Source organism: Sorex araneus, chromosome 1 (genome assembly GCF_027595985.1).
Source record: "Sorex araneus isolate mSorAra2 chromosome 1, mSorAra2.pri, whole genome shotgun sequence".
NCBI classification, from domain to species: Eukaryota; Metazoa; Chordata; class Mammalia; order Eulipotyphla; family Soricidae; genus Sorex; species Sorex araneus.
The window spans coordinates 236,908,964-236,928,837 of NC_073302.1; the positions used below are offsets into that span (position 1 = coordinate 236,908,964).

General features: G+C 40.4%; 1 protein-coding gene across 4 annotated transcripts in view; it reads right to left on the minus strand.

The window, feature by feature from the left end:
• FRY (FRY microtubule binding protein) overlaps nucleotides 1-19,874 on the minus strand; it is a 474,614-nt gene that overhangs the window by 20,145 nt on the left and 434,595 nt on the right. For 3 of the 4 annotated variants that reach the window (XM_055132608.1, XM_004604538.2, XM_055131584.1), the window contains 8 exons: nucleotides 16,298-16,468; nucleotides 11,324-11,524; nucleotides 10,576-10,737; nucleotides 7,273-7,439; nucleotides 5,713-5,902; nucleotides 3,105-3,254; nucleotides 1,729-1,827; nucleotides 117-200 (listed from right to left, as the gene is read on the minus strand). In XM_055132608.1, the coding sequence (XP_054988583.1) occupies nucleotides 117-200; nucleotides 1,729-1,827; nucleotides 3,105-3,254; nucleotides 5,713-5,902; nucleotides 7,273-7,439; nucleotides 10,576-10,737; nucleotides 11,324-11,524; nucleotides 16,298-16,468 (1,224 nt within the window). The remainder of the gene's footprint in view (nucleotides 1-116; nucleotides 201-1,728; nucleotides 1,828-3,104; nucleotides 3,255-5,712; nucleotides 5,903-7,272; nucleotides 7,440-10,575; nucleotides 10,738-11,323; nucleotides 11,525-16,297; nucleotides 16,469-19,874) is intronic. The other variant, XM_055133183.1, reaches the window with a different exon arrangement.

Below are 19,874 nucleotides of genomic sequence, written 5' to 3' on the forward strand. Positions count from 1 at the left end.
AAAGCACTGGCTGGAGTACTCATTTGACCTCTTACATTTCACACTTGTTGGGTGAATCAAAACTATCACACAATATCAGAGCACAGAAAAGATAAATTCTAACAGACTTTTATTACCTTTTCTTCTGAGTCTCCTGGTTGACAAGTGATTACTCCATCTCTTGATCCACCTGCAAATGTTGCCTTACAGTTCGCAAGCCACTGTTGTCAGAAAGAGACAGAAGCACACACAGATTGAGTGATGTCCTGAGAACATCTTTTTTGTCCACTCTGTCAGGGAAAAATGACTAAGTTTCTAATTATACTCAAACATCTTTTTTCTGTCTGATGATTTTTAAAAAAATCCTTTTTTAAGGGTAAATATTAACCTGGAAATTAAAATATTTGTATATATGGATTCAGTTACGGTCATTTCAAAACATAATGTCAACTTTGAGATACATTATTCTGTTTCACTAGATCATTATCTATGTATAAATTAAACTAAAGTGGTTAAAACATCCCATTTGATTGAGATTAAGAGAGATGACTCTATTTGGAGAGATAACCAATACTCTCGCACACATGAGTCTCTTTTTTTCTATTTCTACTTTTTATTTTTTAATTTGTTTTGTTTTTGGGAGGACTAGAGCAATAGCACAGCGGGTAAGGCATTTGCCTTGCACACGGCCGATCCGGGTTTGATTCCTCCGTCCCCCTCGGAGAGCCCGACAAGCTACTGATAGTATCCTGCCTGCACAGCAGAGCCTAGCAAGCTACCCGTGGCGTATTCGATATGCCAAAGACAGTAACAACAAGTCTCACAATGGAGATGTTACTGGTGTTCACTTGAGCAAATCAATGAACAACAGGACGACAGTGCAGTGCCACAGTAGTTTTGGGAACACTCTCAGGTGTTCGGGACTTACTCCTGGCTCAGGCATCACTTTGGGCAGGTCTTGGGGCATCACATGTGATGCTGGGGATCAAACTGGGGTTAGCCGCATACGAGGAAAGTGTTCAACTCCTTGTACTATTGCTTTGACCCTGAGTGAGATGATTCTGAGCATGTAGCCTTCCTAGGGGTACACATAGTTCTGTTATATTGAGGTGGCTTCGACGGGTGTTAGGTCTACTTTGTTATAAAAGAAGCTATTATAATAATAGCTCAGCTCTCCAGAAATTCTGCTTATGTATCTGGGATAGTAACTAATATATATGGAAAAGAAACCTTTGGACAGAAAATAATAAGCACTGAAATTCCCATCAGGCAGTGAAAGATCGGCTTGTTCACATCCAGAATTTTTTTTTTCTTTTTGGGTCACACCTGGCGATGCACAGGGTTTACTCCTGGTTCTGCACTCAGGAATTACACCTGGCGGTGCTCAGGGGACCATATGGGATGCTGGGGATCAAACCTGGGTCAGCCACATGCAAGGGAAACGCCGTACCTGCTGTGCTATCGCTCCAGTCCCCACAACCAGAATTTTTAGGGTAGGAAAATTATGGGACTAAAAATAAAAACTGAAAAAAAAAAGATCTTTTGTAGATAGAACTGTTATAAAATCGATATGATTGAGGGTACTACTGTCTATTCTAAAGTCATTAAATCGGAACTGTAATCCAAAACAGGGATTAAGCAGAGTCTGTTTTCTCTCAAAGAAACTTCTAGGTTACTCATAACACTTTTGTAATTTGGAAGCTCCTTCAGTTTTAAATGTACGCATATGCAAAGAAACACAAAACTTACAGAGAGAGTAGCCTCTTTCCTGTTGTTGTAGGTATCCAAATATTCTTGGAGTTCTAAAACACTGAACTTGAGCTTGTCCAGAAGTCCACAAGAGAGGAGCTAAAGACAGGGAAAAAATTGTATTAAAACAAGCAGAGAAACGTCAGGACAAAGGCATGTCCACACAGAAAGAGAGGTCTATCTAGAAGTAATGTAAAAGACGGGAGCAGTGGGATCATTGCATTAAGCTGTGAAATTTATAATGCTGCTTTACTCTCAGCTTTAAGTACAATTATAATCTGAATAATTTATAATATCAATTTTTTAACAGACACATATTCATTTTCTAAAACAGAAGCAACATTGGATGATAACATTATGTAGGGTTGAGGTATACAGACACAAATCTTATTTTGGTTGCTGTTGTTGGCTTTTTGAGGCCATGACTGGTGGTGCTCAGGGATCACTCATGGTCGGGCTCAGGGGACCTTAAGGGGATAGGGGATTGAACTCAGGTCTGCCACTTGAGAAGTAAGGGTACTTACTACCTGCTGTACTATCATTTGGATCCCAGACACACAAATCTTAACAAGAATTGCAGAGAGCTCATGTTAAGGTATGATAAACGTTTTGTGCATGAACTCTAGTATCTTCATATCACTCAAGAGGTTTAGTGACAGACTTCCACATAAACTTTCAAACACTGATTTTGTATTTGTAGTAAAATTATATTTGCAATGGTAATTTGTAACACAAATTTGCAATCTTTATTGTGGAACTTGTATTTAAAATTACTTAAGATGGAATCATTTCTCCTATTCTTTTCAAAGTGAAAGTTCTTCCTTTTTGGTTCTGAATCTCATGAATGACTCAGTATCTGATATTGTCTCTACTGCAAATGTAAAAGAAAAATAACACACACCACCTGTCCTTCAAGAATTTGTGAATCTTATATGGTTAGTGTTATAGCCATACGGTTATAGTTTAGCAGTCAGCCAGGAATGTTCTAATCTCTATTTTTAATAGACCGATTATTATTAGACTGGATTGTATGAAACCACCCAGAGGACAGCCAAGAGATATTGAAAGTGGGAAAATTGAGGTCATATTGGTATGTTAACTAGCTGTCATGGGTTGCATATCACCTTATCAATAACTGTCCAATCAGAGTAATGGAGGAAAGTATCATGCACACAACAGACATATGGATTTTATCCCTCTGGATCTCTTATATTACTTCCTTGGCCTGGACTGGCACAGCGTCATCACTGTGCAGAGACTCAGGCCTTAAGAAACTGTAGCACATTATGCCACAGTACATAAAACAAGTCATAGTACAAATATGCGTCCCCAGAGCTGCATATCAGATACTGCCAGGGTAAGACTGGGACACCCACCGTCTCAGCATCCACGAAAAGTGTCGGGCACTCAGAGCAGGAGGTGAGCATTTGGGAAGAGCTGACAAACTTGGACCCTATCCCCCGGAGGTTATCTCCAAGATAACTGGCTGCATCACAGGTCAGGAAGCAGAACCTTTTCTGAATATTCTGGAAGGCAAAATAATAGCTGTTTGCAAAGACCAACCTCAAGTGTACATCCTAGAAATGATTTTTCAATCTGTAGGAAAATGTCAGATGAGCCAGATTCTCTGTGAGGTGAGAAAGGGCCAATGAGGAGAAGAGTGAATGTTTGTCCTGAGGCAGCTGAGTAATCACCAAAAATGCCATGGCTTCATGTGTGGATGCTCTTTTAAATAAGTTGTTTTTTTTTTTTTTCTTGAAGATCACTCTCATCAGCAGTTTGAATACCGAACAGCTTGTTTGTTTGATGGGAGTCACTGAGATTTCTCCAATGTGGATGAGAGAAAAATGATCTGATCACAAGAGATAACTCTTTTTCTGTCCTCAAGATCTGAGTCTCTGAGATGAACACTGAACCCCCGAAGAATGAAAGCAGGCTTGCTACTTGGGTCCCAGAATAAATCCTCCTTTCACTCTGTCTGTGGATCAGGTGTCTGTGACTCTTTTGCAGATTAGTTTTTGCTTTTGTTTCTTTTTGGGTCACACCCAGCCGTGGTCAGGGCTTCTCTTGACTATACTCAGGGATCACTCCTGGTGGGCTCTGGGGATGTGTACCAGGGATTGAACTGGGGTTGGCCGTATGCAAGACAAACACCCTCCCTGCTCTATTCTCTGTCTGGTCTCTGTTCTGCACATCTCTGTACATCGGTTCATTAATTTCAAAGCCAGCTGAGGACTACGACAATGATAGAGAGATGTGGTAAATCTGGACTAGAACTAAGGGCTAAAAAGAGGGTAAGTGACATGCTTCATAGTCTTTTAGTACCAGCAGAATAAACCACAATGCCTAAAAGGTGAGGCTGGGGCAGCAGGGGAAGAAAAATAAAATAATGCCTGCCGAAGAGCTAGGTCGAGCGAGGGGTGGGAGAGAAACTGGGAACACTGGTGGGGGGAAGTGGACATTGCTGAAGGAATTGGTGTTGCCACATTATATGTCTGAAACTCAATCATGATTAACTTGGTAACTCTGTAACTCACGGTGATTCAAGTAAAAAAAGAAAAGAAAAGAAAAAAAAACACCAAAACAAAAAAAGGAGCAGGTGAGGAAACTGAGGTTGAGAGGTTTAAAGAACCCATGAAGGTCACTTGCTAAGTAATGATGACCAATACAGGGTGAAATTGACCCTTAGCGAAGGTTCTTACTCCTTCTGTAAACCAAGAAGGCTTCCTCAAAATTGCCTCCTCCTCTGCTGTATGGCAAAAGAAACACTGAATTAGAAAGAATTGGATGCACCTTGTCTATGTTAGGGTCAGCACAAGAATGTGTGTAGCCCTCAACTTCCAATGCAACACCGGCAATAAAAAGGACACCATATTTCACTGAAATGTAATTCCTGTCCTAGGCAATGGCATTCCCCACAAATATTTTTTATCTTTTGAATTATAGAACCTAATCCATGTGAAATCCTTTCTGCCCACGACGGGAAGATTAACATGCTCCAAAACCAACTGCAGGTTTTCTATTCTTTTTGATATACTAGAAAAATGCTGATCGTGTGGCACAGTATATGTTTTCCAGTTTGCTGCACATCTGAGAGTCTTAACACCCCACATAGTACACACAGACCTTCTGCTGTTTTCTGTGCAATTAAATAAAGTACACTCCAACTGAAAGATTTATCTGAAAGGAGTGAGAAATGTCTGATACAGGTAGTTATAGGACAGAGAACTGAGAGGAACGTGTCCAACGACACAAAGGCAAGGATAAAAAGAAGCGTTCAACCATCAATCATAAGCTGCAGCCCCTCTGTCATTTTAATGCCGTCATTGTTAGAAACATATTGTGGGGAGACTGGGTAGAATCTGAAGGTGTCCATATAAGACATCTTTAGGGAGCTGTGAGCTCCAGAAACCCCAGCTGGGCTGAGGGCAGCCAATCCCCCCACCTCTGGGCTGCCCCCCTAGAAAGAAGGGGCATTTGTTTCCAGACTGCACGAGGCTACTATCCAAATTAATTGGGCTGTGATTTCTCCAGCACTGTCATCTGTTCCAAAGCAGTGCAGGAGCAGAAGTAAATATTCACAGCCACCCCTGGCATTCATGAGGAATTCATGCTGGGAAGAAAGATAAATAATGAAGAAAAAAGAGGCATACAGGAGAGATCTGAGCATGACCCAGGGAAAATGAACTTGGCAGGAGAGATCACTTAATGGTCCAGATGATATGGCTGCCTAGGACTGATGACCTCAATCAAAGTTAGTGTGGCCAAACTGATCAGTGTGTAGCATGATCACCTAAATTGTTGGAGGGTCACACTGTCTCAAGATCAGTTTGAGATGAGTCGATGAAGAAGAAAAAAAGAGAGAGTCAGAGGAAACCAAGCAAAAAGAGTGCAAGCTCAGAACAAAGCGACAATCCTTCCAAGTAAAAGCTCGCAGGCCTCCACAACACACCAAGTGCTTGGACCGGTTTGCGCACACCGCACCTTAAACAAGGAGGAGAACACATGAAATGTGTACACTGCACAGGAGCCATCCGAGTCGCACATGAGCTGGTTGAGGTGGCTGCGCCAGGCTTCCTCTGCATCATCACAGGCTGTGGGTTGAAATGCAGCAAGGATGGCCGAGAAGAAGGGCGAGGGTGGGGGGGACACTCCCCTGTCACCATCTCCAAAACTGAGGAAAAGGAAAAGGCCTAGGTCAGTATGAGACTAATACCCAAAGACAGTAGAAACAAAGACCAGGAAGACTGGTTCACGGGTGGAAGCATGCCACAAGTGGCAGAGGACACTTAGAACAAAGAAGGGACCACTATGACAATGACAGTTGGAAATGATAATCCCGGAGAAGAACTGAGCGCTGAATGGAGGTAAAGGTATATACACAATAACCTTTCAGTATATGTATTGCAAACCACAGTGCCCAAAGTGGGTAGGAGGGATGGGGGAGGGGTAAGGAGGGAGAGAAAAAGAGACGGAGGGAGGGAGGGAGAGAGACAGAGATAGAGAGAGGGAGAGAAGTATTTGCCATAAGGTGCAGACTGCAGTTGCAGACTAGGGTGGGGTGGTGGCGGGACGGAAACTGGGGACATTGGTGGTAGGAAATGTTCACTGGTGAAGGGACAGGTGTGGGAACATTTTATGACTGAAACCCAATCATGAACAACTTTGCAACTGTATCTCATTGTGATTTAATAAAAAAAAATGAAAAAAAGAAAAAGACTATTGAGATGCGCTGCATCTGTGATTTGGTTGTGTGCATTCTCCCCTGGGTCACCCCACGAGGCAGCCTGCGGTGGCTCTTTCTCTTGAGGGGCTGGCCTGGGCATGGGGCTTCCATGCAAAGCTGTTTGATTATAAGACCAGATTTCTTTTTGCCTCTCGAATTTCTCAGCTTCCTTCACTTCTCATTTCTAGCACACAGATTCAGTAATTCTGGTAAGTCTTCTATAACTGTCTCTCTCTTTCCTTTTCCTTTTTTTGGCAGAGGTGTTTGGGGCCACACCTGGTGGTGCTCGGGGCTTACTTCTGGCACTATGCTCAGGGATCACTTCTGGTGGGGCTTGAGAGACCTAGTGAGGAGCCAGAATCAAACCAAGTCTGTCCCCAAGCAAGACAAGAGCCCTACCCACAGTAATATCCTTCTGACCCCTTGTTTCAGGTTTTTTTTTTTTTTAACTCAAAATAGAAAGAACCCTTTATTTCCATTATTTGCCAGAGTTACTTTCTTCAAAGTAACTGAGTTACTTTCTTCCAAGGTTTAGACCACCTCTCCATGCCTTTCTCCGATGTCTTATGTTATTATGAGTTGGCTTTCCTATCTAGCGAGTTCTGCACAAGCACCTTACTTAGTTCCGCATCAGGAAGGCGCTATGAGGGGCCTGGAGGCCTCCAGCCCACTGAGGGCTCTCTGAGCTACATGTCGACAGGAAATCCTTCACTGGGGCATCTGAGCAGTAGAGGTCTTACAGATAACTTGAGCCCGATGGACAAACTGCCATGTGTCTGTCCACTCAAGCCACTCTTTCCCACCCAGGAATTCTGTACCTTGCAAGTGTAAACTGGTCCATTGCTTGGTTGCCTTTATCTTCTGCCTCAGTCATATCCAGGCTAAAGCTATCACTACATTCAAAAGTGGCTGGAAGTTCATTGATGGACCCTGAAAGGTCATCTTCATGCACTGTGGTGTCCTCTTCCTCCTGGGCAGTTTCGGCCTGGGAGAATAAAGAGAGAAAGGATTCCCCAACCCCCAACATTAAGAATAATTAGACGGAAATATGTTCAAGTATAGGGAAAATGAAAAAGACAAATCCTGGGGGCTGGAGTGATAGCACAGTGGGTAGGGCGTTTGTTTGCCTTGCACGCAGCTGACCCGGGTTCGAATCCCAGCATCCCATATGGTCCCCTGAGCACCACCAGTAGTAATTCCTGAGTGCAGAGCCAGGAGTGACCCCTGTGCATCGCCGGGTGTGACCCAAAAAAAGCAAAAAAAAAAAAAAAAAAAGACAAATCCTGAATTTGATAGAACTGGAGCCTTTTTATAATTTTTTTTTTTCATTTTGGGTCACACTGAGCCTAGTTCAGGGGTTACTCTTGGCTCTGGGCTTAAGGATCACTCCTGGCAGTGCTTAAGGGACCACATGAGACGCCAGGGATCGAATCTCAGTTGGCCACAAGCAAGGCAAGCACCTTACCTGCTATACTATCTTCCAGTCTCAGGGAGGGAAGGGCACCTTTTTTCCCTAGTTGTATTTTCTAGACTATTTTCTAATACAATCAATTTCTATAACTGAGTCAGGAATTTGCTGAAGTACTCTTAATTCTTTATATTTTCAGTACTTTGTCCAAAAGACAGAGGCGCTCAGCAAATTACTAAGCTTTTCTGCTGCTTATGAAGTGTAAGTGTTAAATTTGGTAAATCTCATAAGACCAGATTCTACATTTTCATATGAGGAAACAGATGCTCTTCATGTGAATGGGACATGCCTAATATCAGCAATGATGAGGATCTGGAATTCTTTCCATTGTACAACTCCTGCCTTCAAGAACAAGCCAATCCAGAGGTAATATTCTCATAGAGAGAATTCCTTTACCATGGAAACTAGACTTTAGATTCATAGATGCCTAGATATTATATGCTCAAGAAATAGCCTCCATGTATAGGAATGAGCCACGTCATTCACCGAGCTGAGTTCTTAAAGAAACTTCAGCCACATTAATGTACCCTTCCAAGATGAAAAGGGCACTTACACATGTGCTTTGCTCTTGGTCATACCCCTTGAAGAGAACAGATGTGAAAGGCTGCTGTCTTGTTTTGCTATAATATGCAGAGTAAGCAGTGGGATGAAAAGGCTTTCAGGCCATCAGAACTGGGATCACTGAGGGGCAGGAAAAAGACAGTGAGTAACATGGAGAAAGAGGCTGGACTTGAACCTCAGCCAAAGGGGAAATCAGCTGGAGAACTGATTGTTCTTTATGAGAGGAAGGAAGGCAACTGGATTACAGACCAGAGACTCGAGGAAGAGATCACACGGACATGTTTCAGTGAGTCACTTTCTTAAAACAAAAACAAAACTATGGCATAATAGAAGTCTATGTGAATTAGAACATTATCACGGGCTGACATCTGGCCAGAGGTTTTTACCCAAATGGTATATAGCACTTTGAGTCTAGGATTAATAGGGAAATGAACAGGAATGTTTAAAGATACGTTAGGGAAACAGGATATCTCAGGTCTTTGAAGAAATTGCTCATAAGGACTGAGTTTCAGAAGATTATCCATATCTGTTTCTTCCTGCTTTTTAGAATTGCAGTGGTGCCAATGGGACGGGACATTGGAACTATTCTGGGTTATTAGTGTACATAAACTTAATCAGTTAGGGGAGGGCTCAGCTCTTGAAAAAACATCTTTTATTTTTCCTTTCTAACAGCGTGGTTCTATCAAACACTGCAGAAATCCAACTCATGTGAAAAACAGACACAGGTTTTCAGAAATTAGACTCAGAATCAGAAGAGGGACAGACAGAAATCAGATTCAACTTCTCGTGTATAGAGTTAGGGACTTTCTGAATATTGCTAAAAAAACATTTATAAGACAGTGTACTTTCTTTGAGAAGAGAAAAGCTTAAAAAAATGACTACTTTAAAACTAGAAATATCAAATATGAATAAACTCACATTTATTTTGTGAGACTCTTTCTCTGAAACTTAATTTTAAAAATTTTAGGATTCTGGAACTTAAGGAGAGATATGTTTTCTTTCTGGTGCCTTTTGCCTGAGGGGAAAAAGGGTCTGTGCTAACTCTTTGGAAAACTCTTTTTAATGGGACAATTTTGAAAATAATTCTTTAAGCTTTGATAGTTTTAGATGACTGTAATTTGGTTGGTTAGCTTTAGTTTAAAGCACAAAAGTTATCCTAGGTATCAACTACTTATTAGTACATACACACTCTCTCTCTCTCTTTCTCATGCCCTCCCTCCCCCCCCCGCCCATGTCTCCCCTTAGCAGTTTCAGAAAGAATATAATTTTATAAGTTCTTAAAGATCTACTTTTATCTTTTCAACTTAAACTATAGTAGTCAAACTCAGGATAAAGAAAAGTTTACCCCAATAGCAAACATTATGTTGGTATGTCTAATATAAGAGAATACAATTTCATACTGACAGGCCTATCTGTGGGCGTATACAATGAACAGTGTGGGAACCAATAGTTTTATAGACAGGAGGCTTTATAAAATAAGAAACCCTTTAAATAAGATATATGTTGTTAGACCTTTAAAAAGCTGAGTTTAAAAGGAAATTAGGAATAAGGAAATTGTATCCATTACTTACTTTTTTCTTCAGAGACTCTGGCTAGAACAGCTTTTTTTTTTTTTGTGAATCTGACATAATGCTGTGATTGACACTGAAAATTCTGATAGTGCGCCAAAGGCGAGTTTCGAATCAATGTGCAAATTGTATAATTGGTTCCTACATAGGAAAAAATGTCCCCAAAGACATGCATACACCCACACCTCACTCAGTATAATGTTAAGAAAAGTCTTGACAAAGAATAGCCCTTCCCATCAATGTGATCTCATAAATATCCAGTTTGTTTTGCTGCCAATCAGCACTGCTCATGCTATATGGAAAATGTAAAATGTGTCATTATAAAGAAGACCTTAAATCATCTCTCCTTTAATCCAAAACATGACAATTCATATTTGTGAGATAAACAAATTCAATTATTTCAAAAAAGAGGGGAAAAAAAGAGCCCTTGCTACATAACCTAGAAACTCTGAGAAAATTGGAAGTACTTTTTCTTTTTTTAAAAAAAAAGAAAATTAGAATCATAATTGCCAAAATCTCTTCACCTTTGAGCCCTCAGAAATCTGAAGATTATTCACTTCAGGCAAAGGAGCGTCAAAGCTAGCCATGCTGGTGTGAAAGGAATGAGGGTCAGGACGTGTCCTGTCACAGGCTGCAGTGAGTGATTCCATGGGGTTATTCTCCTCAGAAGGAGAGAGCGTCATGATCTGTTTCAAAAGCAAAGGAAATAAAACAGTGTGATGTTTCCATTCTCTCAAAAACTATTCATGCTTCACGTGTTGAGCCCTGGCTTAGATGCCGGGTGGTGGCAGCACCACCAAGGAAAAAAAAAAGTCTATCTGAGTACAAACCATGGCATTAGCTCATTGGGAACTGATAGATATTAACTGTTTAACATACACATTTCAAATTAGAACTTCACGTCAAACTCAAATATTGTAGTTGGCCATCTCTTAATTAGGATGTGGTGTGGTAAAATAGAAAACTCTACATCAAAATCTCTGTAATATTTACTAGCACTTTCAGATGTATGAGGCATTTTTAGAATAGTTCTAGCATAATAAAAGTTATTTGGGGGAGAACCTAGGCCTTAATAGACTCGGTACCATTTAGGGCTTATCAAAACACTCCAGCACTCGCCTCCATTTGCACTTATAGAGAAGAGGCCTGTTGAATTGGTGAGAAGCCACCTGCCAGTTGATATTTTCACTCTAGCAGCTGGGGAATGTTTCTTTGCCAACCTGAAACTGAGCTATGGTTTTGGTATTTCTTAAGTGGTCAAGTTTTACTTACCAGGTCAGAGGGCTCCAGAATCTGGCTGGTTGTGAGGTCCTCCTCTTCAGAGGACTCATCGGAATCCTCACGGTTAATTTTATTCAGGCCGGGAGAACTTCCTGAGAGTTGGCGTTCTTCCAGAAGCTGCATATCACACTTGTCCAGGCTATCCAGAGAACGTCTGCGCACGCCCCAGTTGAAATTGTCCATACTCTCGCCCTGAAATCACACCATCAGCTGGTTCTTATGCCCACATCTCCCTGTACTCACATCCACAACACATTCCATTTGTCACAGCTCAGTAAAAATACTTTTATTCTGAACTTTCAGGCCCTTGTGTACTTTGGTACCATTTTGTTTACATGATGTAAAATACAGTAAAGCTTACTATTTTCACAGGTCGTAAGTCATAGGTTGAAGTGATCACACACCTTTCTGTGGTGTGGTAGAAAATATTTGGGTGGGAAAAACCGCTGGGTCAGTTCTATAAATTAACTACTTCCAAATGTCTGTTAAGAGATCTTTAAATATTAAAACAACTTCAAATTTTTTTGATCCCTTGCTACTTTGGTATGATTTTTAGGAGAAACAGTAGGAGATATGCTTGCAGCACTTTCCACACCCTTTGGGTACGAGGTAGAAGATGAAAAGGTAAACATCCAAATCTGTATCTGCCACAGTGATTTTCACTGATAAAATGTGCAGTTAAACAGTATCAAAAAGCAGCTGGGCAAAGTTTGACAGATCATGCAGAATGCAGAAGCCAGAGCAACACAACTTTAACTTTCACCTTAGGCTTCTTTTCATGTCCCAGTAGACAAAAAAAAAGTTACTATCCTGAATCTGAAATGACTGACTTGGTACCAAGATTAACAGCTGTGCAGATTTGCTGGGAATTGGCCCAAGTGACAATATACATGTCAAAGCTTTTAGCTGTATCTTGGATTTTCTCCACATGCTGTCAGATATTAAATAAGTTTATTGACCAACATAAACTTCTTTTCAGAAATGAATTTGGATTTTATTTTTCCCTGTTAAGAATAAGGAAGACTATTACCTATTCACTGACAAGCAAGTTTCAATCTGCACAAATGAGTAACCTGAAGAAAATTTATTTGAAATTATCAATCCTTTCAATTTTGTCTTTTGAGACACCGATGGTTCGCTGCAGTAAAATGCAACTCTCTGTTGAGAATTCAGTAGCTCATGACCATGATAATAATGAGATGCAAATACCACTAAAATTAGTGAGCACTAAATTTAGTAATATTCCTCTGATTTAAAGCCTATCTTTCTTGACTTTTAATAAAGCAAAGCTTGTTCTTGTCAAAGATGTCTTATATAAAAGATGCTTAGGCATTCCAAATTGTTTTGGCAATTTATGATAGATGGCAACAATTAAGACTTCTAAACATATTCTGGATATGATGTAGAAGTGTCATTCATTATTCATCTCCACTGATGATATTTGTTATTCTTTGAAATGTTGGATTCTGAGGAAAAAAACAACTCAGAAAATTATCTCCATATTCTGTAGCTGTGTTTGTGTTCTTATCTGTGTCTATACCTTTTATTTGTACCTGCTGTGACAAATTGCCACCAAATAATTAAATTTTCTTTCCTTTGTTGATAAGGCCAACAATATACTGGAATTAAAAAATTTAAAAGCTATTTCAGTGAAAAATGGAGAAAAATAAGTGAGAAGCTAGAGTTTTGGGAAGCAAAAGGAAATTTAACTGTACTATGTCTCCAGTCTAATGTCTGTTTTTTTTTTTGTTTTTCTTGAGGCCACATTTAGTGATGCTCTGGGGATATCAGGGATAGGAGTTATCAGTGGGGATTGGAGGTCATGTGGTGCTAGGAATTGAACTAATGACTTTCCACATGCAAGGCACGTGCATTGCCACTTCAGCGATGAATGAAAGCTATTTGTATGGGACTGTATCTGAATGTCTTGCTAGAGTATGTAATAGCTTCATTAGAGAAAATGATCTTCCTGTTTGTAGTTGAGAAATTGATATGGCATAATGCTAACGTCTGACGTTCTTGGTGACCACGAGTCACTTCACACCATGGCACCTCTCTCTTTCCCACACTCAAATATCAGATTTGCATTTTACGTACATGCAAGATAAAAAGGCAAACACTGTTTTACTGATTATGTCAGATTTTCTCTGTGTGAGAAACTCTAGCAGATGCTAACTATTCCATATGGACTATTTATATGTCAGCTATCAAACTTAAATAAACCACTTAGGATTTATACTAGGTGATTTGTTTGAAATTATTATTATTAGAAATGAGAAAATACAAATGAGTGAATAGTCTAGAAATGTTGGAAATAATATCATTTTTTTTCATATTGTTACTCTTCAAGTAAGAGTTATTATTAGAGGAACTTGGGAGTACTGTGGCCAAAATATGTTAGTCAAAATGTAACTAAATATAATAGGACACATATATAAGATAAACATAGGCCCATTTGTTCAGGGTTGATCCTGGTTTATGTCTATTGTCTGAGTGGAATTATTATTAGTACTCCCTTTTACTTGCAAAAGGATCCTCACTTAGACTTTGATTAATGTTATCAAAGATAACTCCTCATTCCTAGGAAATAAAGGAATTGGTTAGAAATGTACAGAAGTGTACATACTGTTAGATGCAGCTTGTTGATTTCACCTTTAATAAAATCAGTTACAACAAAACCAGTCGAGTAAGTGGTGCAACTGCCTAATTAGAAATGACAAGATTTCCATGGATTATATTGGAAACTTGCTTTGTTTCAAGAGATCGTCATGCAATTTCCAGAACTAAGCATAGAAAGTCTTAAAAAAAACTTATGCTTTAGAAAATATTTCCATACTAGAGCAGCCAAAAATAACGTTTTCTATCACACACACCTAAAGATGCACACAAATAGGCACATGTAGGTCGGGAGGGAGGAAAAAAGCAATGACTTTGTTATAAATCTGCAATAGTGCAAAACATTTACTAGCATATCTAAATGAAAAGTAGCATCATCTTACCTGAAGTTCCTGGGTGGCAGATTGAATGGGCAGAAAAACAAATAAAAGGTCTATTTAAAATGATTATATAAAAGATACTAAGATCATTTGTCTTTAGTTTTAACATAACACCAACCAACAGTGCTGGCAACATATACTTCAGCAGTTGAAAAGCTTTTAAAAAAGGTAAAAATATACAAACTCTATAAAGAAAAATCAGCATCAAACACCAAAATTACAAACCTCTTAGTGATGGATAATAAAGCTGAAAAAAATAATAAATATAACCTCTAACTCTCTACTTCAGGGACAACTTTGGCTGTCCTTCGTATTTTTGTTTCCTTAACACATTTTTTAATACCTAAATATTAATTTTTGAGAAAATGTATTAATGGTAATGTGGAAATAAATGGGGCTCATCAACTGGTAAAATAATTTTAAAAAGAAAACTTGGCATCATCTGATCCAGCTTGTGAAGCTAAAAGTATCTGTGACCGAGCTCTGTCACTGATGCAATAAATAGCAAAGGCACAGCACCTTTTAAAGGCTCTGAAAAGTTCCAGGGCAAACTCTTACCGATATTCTGTCAGGCTCAGAAAGTATTTAAGTGAAAAAGCATAATTCAGTCAATTACCCAGATGAGGCCATTAATCGTTTGGCTTTTGGCATTTCATAATAGCTCTGACTTAGAGACATTTTGATTGTATTCAAAACAGTTGTACTTTGCTTTAGACCTTTAAAACAATCCTCACCCTATTTAGTGGATTAGCTGGAAAATTGCACATTTCTTACTGGTACAAGAATAACTCCAGGTGAAAGAGCTGCCACTGATTTTGAGGAGTTTTCTATGCCTTATTTTTTGGGGGAATGTACTGGTAAGGAAAGTATTCTTCTTTTTGAGGACACGATTCTCCTCTGCTGGGTGTAGACATCCAAGGTTGTTGGGGGACAGAAAGGACAAAGTCGATGATAACATTTTGGCTTCTCCTCAAGATGAGCCAATGGGTGAGCAATCATTTCCTTTTAGGCACGGCTGTTTCCTACAAGGACACAGTTCTCCAGGGAGCTACCTACCCATCTAGGATAGAAGAAGTGTTGAAAGGGGGCCTGCATTTTAATGGTAAGACTAGCAGACAGGCCTTTTGCCTGGGAAACACCAAGTCAAATGTGAAGCGAGGCTGCAGAAAGATATCACAAGTCTGACTCTGAACCAGACATTTCTGTGTTCACTGCGGGCAAGACATGACCTCTTCGCTGGAACGTGCCCCGAAGCTACTGATCAGAGCGCTGCTACTTCTGATCCTAGTTCTCAAAAACATGAGTCATCACTGAGAGCATCTCGTTACCAGGATTATCATTCAAAACAAATGAATCCGCCTTTGCCAGTGGAGACTTGAAGTCAGCTGCCCCAGGTGTGAGGATTGCTATAAGACCCCAAGCCCAGCCAAGTGCTCTTGTGTGCATTGAGTCTGGTATCAGGTTCTAAGGATTTCATCAAACTGGCACAGAGATGTTAGAGCTTTCAGGCTCTGTCTTATGTTAGCAGGCAGGCTTTGAAGCAATTGAATTAGAGCAACTTCACATTTAAAAGAACTAAGTGCGTCACATTTTACCCCAGTACCAGTTAACAGGCTCAGAGCTTGATATTTTTTTTTAAGTGACTTTTTTTTTCTTTCGAGCTCACCTCTGGACTACACATAGAGGCTTTGTGTGGTCATTAGAAATCAGCTCTTTGCCATTTAGAAATAACTTGGCAGCGCTGGCTGTGGACACAGACAGGAAGGGTGTGGTAACTTTTGCCCAAGTTAAGCTGCTCTGCTTTGAATAAGTTGATTCAAAATAAAGTTTGCAGCTTTTCAATTAAAGAGTCTGTTATTAGGAACTCATTCGTTAGCACGTCAAAAAGAAACATTTTTGTTAGTCAAGGACAAGGTTGAGAGGATTATTATTATCATTAATATTATCTTTTACAGAGAATATACTTTACCTCGCCATCTTCCAGCTCCACATCTAGGAAATCAAAGTCTCTAAAGACTCGAAACTGCTGTTCACTGTTTGTGTCATCCATGTTCTCCTGCTCCCGGGCGCCGTCCTCAGAAGATACCAAGCTGGTCTGGTGCTCAAGCAGATCCAAATCCCCACACGACGAAAATATCACCTACAAAAACCAGAGTCCTTTCCTGAGAAACTGTTCTTCCTTTGGTTGTTTGTGCTACAAAAACACTAATTGGCTCTCCTCGCATTATTATTTCCAGTACACACCTAATTCCTCAAGTGGGTATTTTTAGAATGTTCTTTTTATTATTTATGTTGGACAGGTGCCTTCTGATGAACCTCATTGCAAAGACGCAAGTTCGTCCACTTGGAAAATGTTCAGCGATCAAACTGCTGCCTCTTTCCAAAGACTGGATCATACCTCTGTGTGTGTGTGTGTGTGTGTGTGTGTGTGTGTGTTGTCAGAGAGAGAAAGAGAGACAGAGAGAGAGAGACAGAGAGACAGAGAGAGACGAGAAAGACAGAGAGAGAGAGAGAGAGCTGACTGTGTTCACAGCCAAACTGGACTGGAGCCAGCAAATTTTCCGCTGTTTTTGAACTGATTGGAGATAGAAATTGTGCAACTGCCACACACATGCACCATATTCACATCATCGTGAACTACTTTTAAGTACTACTGAGTTAAGGCATGTTTTTGTAGAATAATAACCTGTAAAAGCAAAGGATTTAACCTGTGTAGAGATAAGCTAGGAGCTGATAAGGAGTTAGAAACAAAGCCATGCTATTTGTTTACTCAAATGGAAGAAGAGTAACTCAGTATCCGTGCTAATTTATGCTAATATTCCTGTCTTGATGACATAAATCAAACCAATTAAATTAATTTTTTTTCTAAAATGTTAATGTTTTATTTTATTATTACTATTTTTCTCCTCTTGGGCCACACCCTGAGACCCAAATAGCTCAGGGTTACTTGAAGCTTCATGCTTGGGGTCACTCCTGGCAGGGCTCAGTGGCTGAGTTAGGGATGGCATGCAAAGCATGCTCTTGGAGTCATCTTCCTCGCCCCTGAGCATGTTAATATTTTCAAATGAGCTTTTCTGCATAAGTGCTTCTCATTGGACTACTTTTATGGAGCCTTGTAGGAATAATAAACTTCAAATGAACCTAGTTGCTTTGTCATAGTATCCAAAATATCTTTGAAAAGTCAGCAAATCATGTATAAGAGTTTTACATTGTTTCACAAAAGTAAAAGGGTAAATGGATTTTTTTCTCTAGTGTTAACGAGTAGTCACATGATTTGTTCTCTATACCCATAAACTGGAACGTGGCATAGTTTGCATTGGGATTGCAAGAAAGCATCTGAAATACAAATCTTTGAGAGCCAATCAAGTGAGCAGTGAGAGATGAGAGTCCGGCGTTCTGATTTCCGCAGCTAAATGCTCCCTTTCCTTCATCTGTTTCTGAAACACTGCAGGCAGCATTTCTAGCTCCAATGTCCTGAATACAGAAGCAGACTGTGCACTTTAGAAAGAGAGAGTGCCAGAGGCAGAGAAATGGCTCTCATGAACATGCTGCGTTGCAGAGGTAAAGTGCTCCTGTGCTCCTCATCCATGGGCTGTGAGGCCGTGTCTATTACTCAAGATTGCCTTGTCCCTTCTGCTCCAAATATTATCACAGCAGCAGCAACAAACCCACTGATCAATAGCACAAATGAGAGGTCACAGGATGCCAAGTGTTTTGTTTTGTTTTGGGGCCACACCTGGCAGTGCTCAGGGCTTACTTCTGGCGCTAATTCAGAGATCTCTCCTGGCTTGGAGGACTATTTTGGGGGCTGGTATCAAATCCACTGTACCATCTCTCCAGGGCCAGAAGGCTGAATTTAGCGGATGGCTGGCTGGGCTCATTCCCAGCTGATAGGAAGTATCAGTTTGCACTTGAGCAAGTACTTAAGAGCTGCTAATACTTAACTTACTCACAAAGGACATGACTAGATGCATTTTGGAATTTTAAGATGAGCTCCATGGATATCATTGTATCACTGTCATCCAGTTGTTCATTGATTTGCTCAAGCAGGCCCAGTAATGTCTCCATTTGTCCTATCCCTGAGATTTTAGCAGCCTCTGTATACTCGTCCTTCCCAATGGTGCCACATTAGAGGCTCTTTCAGGGTCAGGGGAGTGAGACCCATCATTATTACTGCTTTTGGCATATGAATACGCCACGGGGAGCTTGCCAGACTCTCCTGTGTGGGCAGGAAACTCTCGGTAGCTTGCCAGGTTCTCTGAGAGGGAGAACTCTTTGCGCTTCTGGGAGCTTAGTTTTATGGTCTCTGGATGTTGGTCGTTGATGGGATTACATGGAGCCGGGGCAGTTTGTGGGTGTGACTGCCTAGCTACTGGAAAACGGGGGATATGGGTGGAAGAGGCCCAGTCCTCATCCGAGCAGGCTTGGAGATCTCAGCCCTGGGTCCCGCACACCTGGTTTCCTCTGCCGGTTCCTTCATGTGAGAGGTTCATCCAAGTGTGTGGAGAGTGGCCTTGAGCATGGCTGTGGCTGGGTTCCAGAGGTCTTCAGCTGCGGGACTCTGCTCAGGGCTGGGAGGGAAACTCAACCCACCCCCCTCTGATGAAGACAGCCAGGTGCAGGGCAAGAGACTCTGCCTCTGTTCCCATGGATCTTGCCATCTTTTGAATTACAAAATAAAAAATGTCTATGTTGGGACCAGAGAGAGAGCTGAATGGTCAGAGTGCATGCTTTGCATAGAGAAGGGCCAGGCTGGTTCCCTAGCTCTGCAAGGTCCCCTGAGCACCAGCAGAAGTGACACCCCCTCTCCTCTCCGTACTGAGCTGAGGGCAGGCCCTGAACATTGCAGGGTATAGTTCCCAAACAAACAGCACACAGGAAGACTGCTGTTCTTTCAGCTCTAGCCTTCTTATCTTAACTTTTTAAAATTGTCTTATTCGGTTTCACTTCCACAGGGACCTCCTGGGTGTCAGGTTCCTTTGACAAGCCCTGGGATCATCTTTGCAATATGAGAAGCAAGCATGCCTCATTACTCAAGACTGAAGAGGAAAATCAAGCATCAATAGGCGGAAAAGGGGCTTTTTAATTTTCCATTTGGACCCCTTGAATCTATTATAAAGACAGATTAAATCCTGGAAGTCTGAATGAACTGTTCTTACTGCTGAAATGTTCTTACAATGAAATGTACTTACAAATGTTCTTAAAATGAAATGTTCTTGAAATTTTTATTTTGGAAATTATTATTTTATTTTTAGTTAATAATAGAGAGGGGTAATGCAGATAAAATAAGGATTAATTCATGAAATCAGATCCTGAGATCTTAGAAAATTGCTTTTGCTAAAATATATTAATGCAGAAGCAATCTGAATTTGCTGAGATACAAAAAAACTAACTTTCAATATTTCCAAGTATTCACTTGCTCCAAAGCCCAATACATTTTTTCCTTTTTAACAATCATAGCAGTGAAAGTTTATGTGAAAAAATGATATTATATTATTAGGTGTATTGTGCATGAGAGAAATAATGGTATCACATGAAGAGGTACC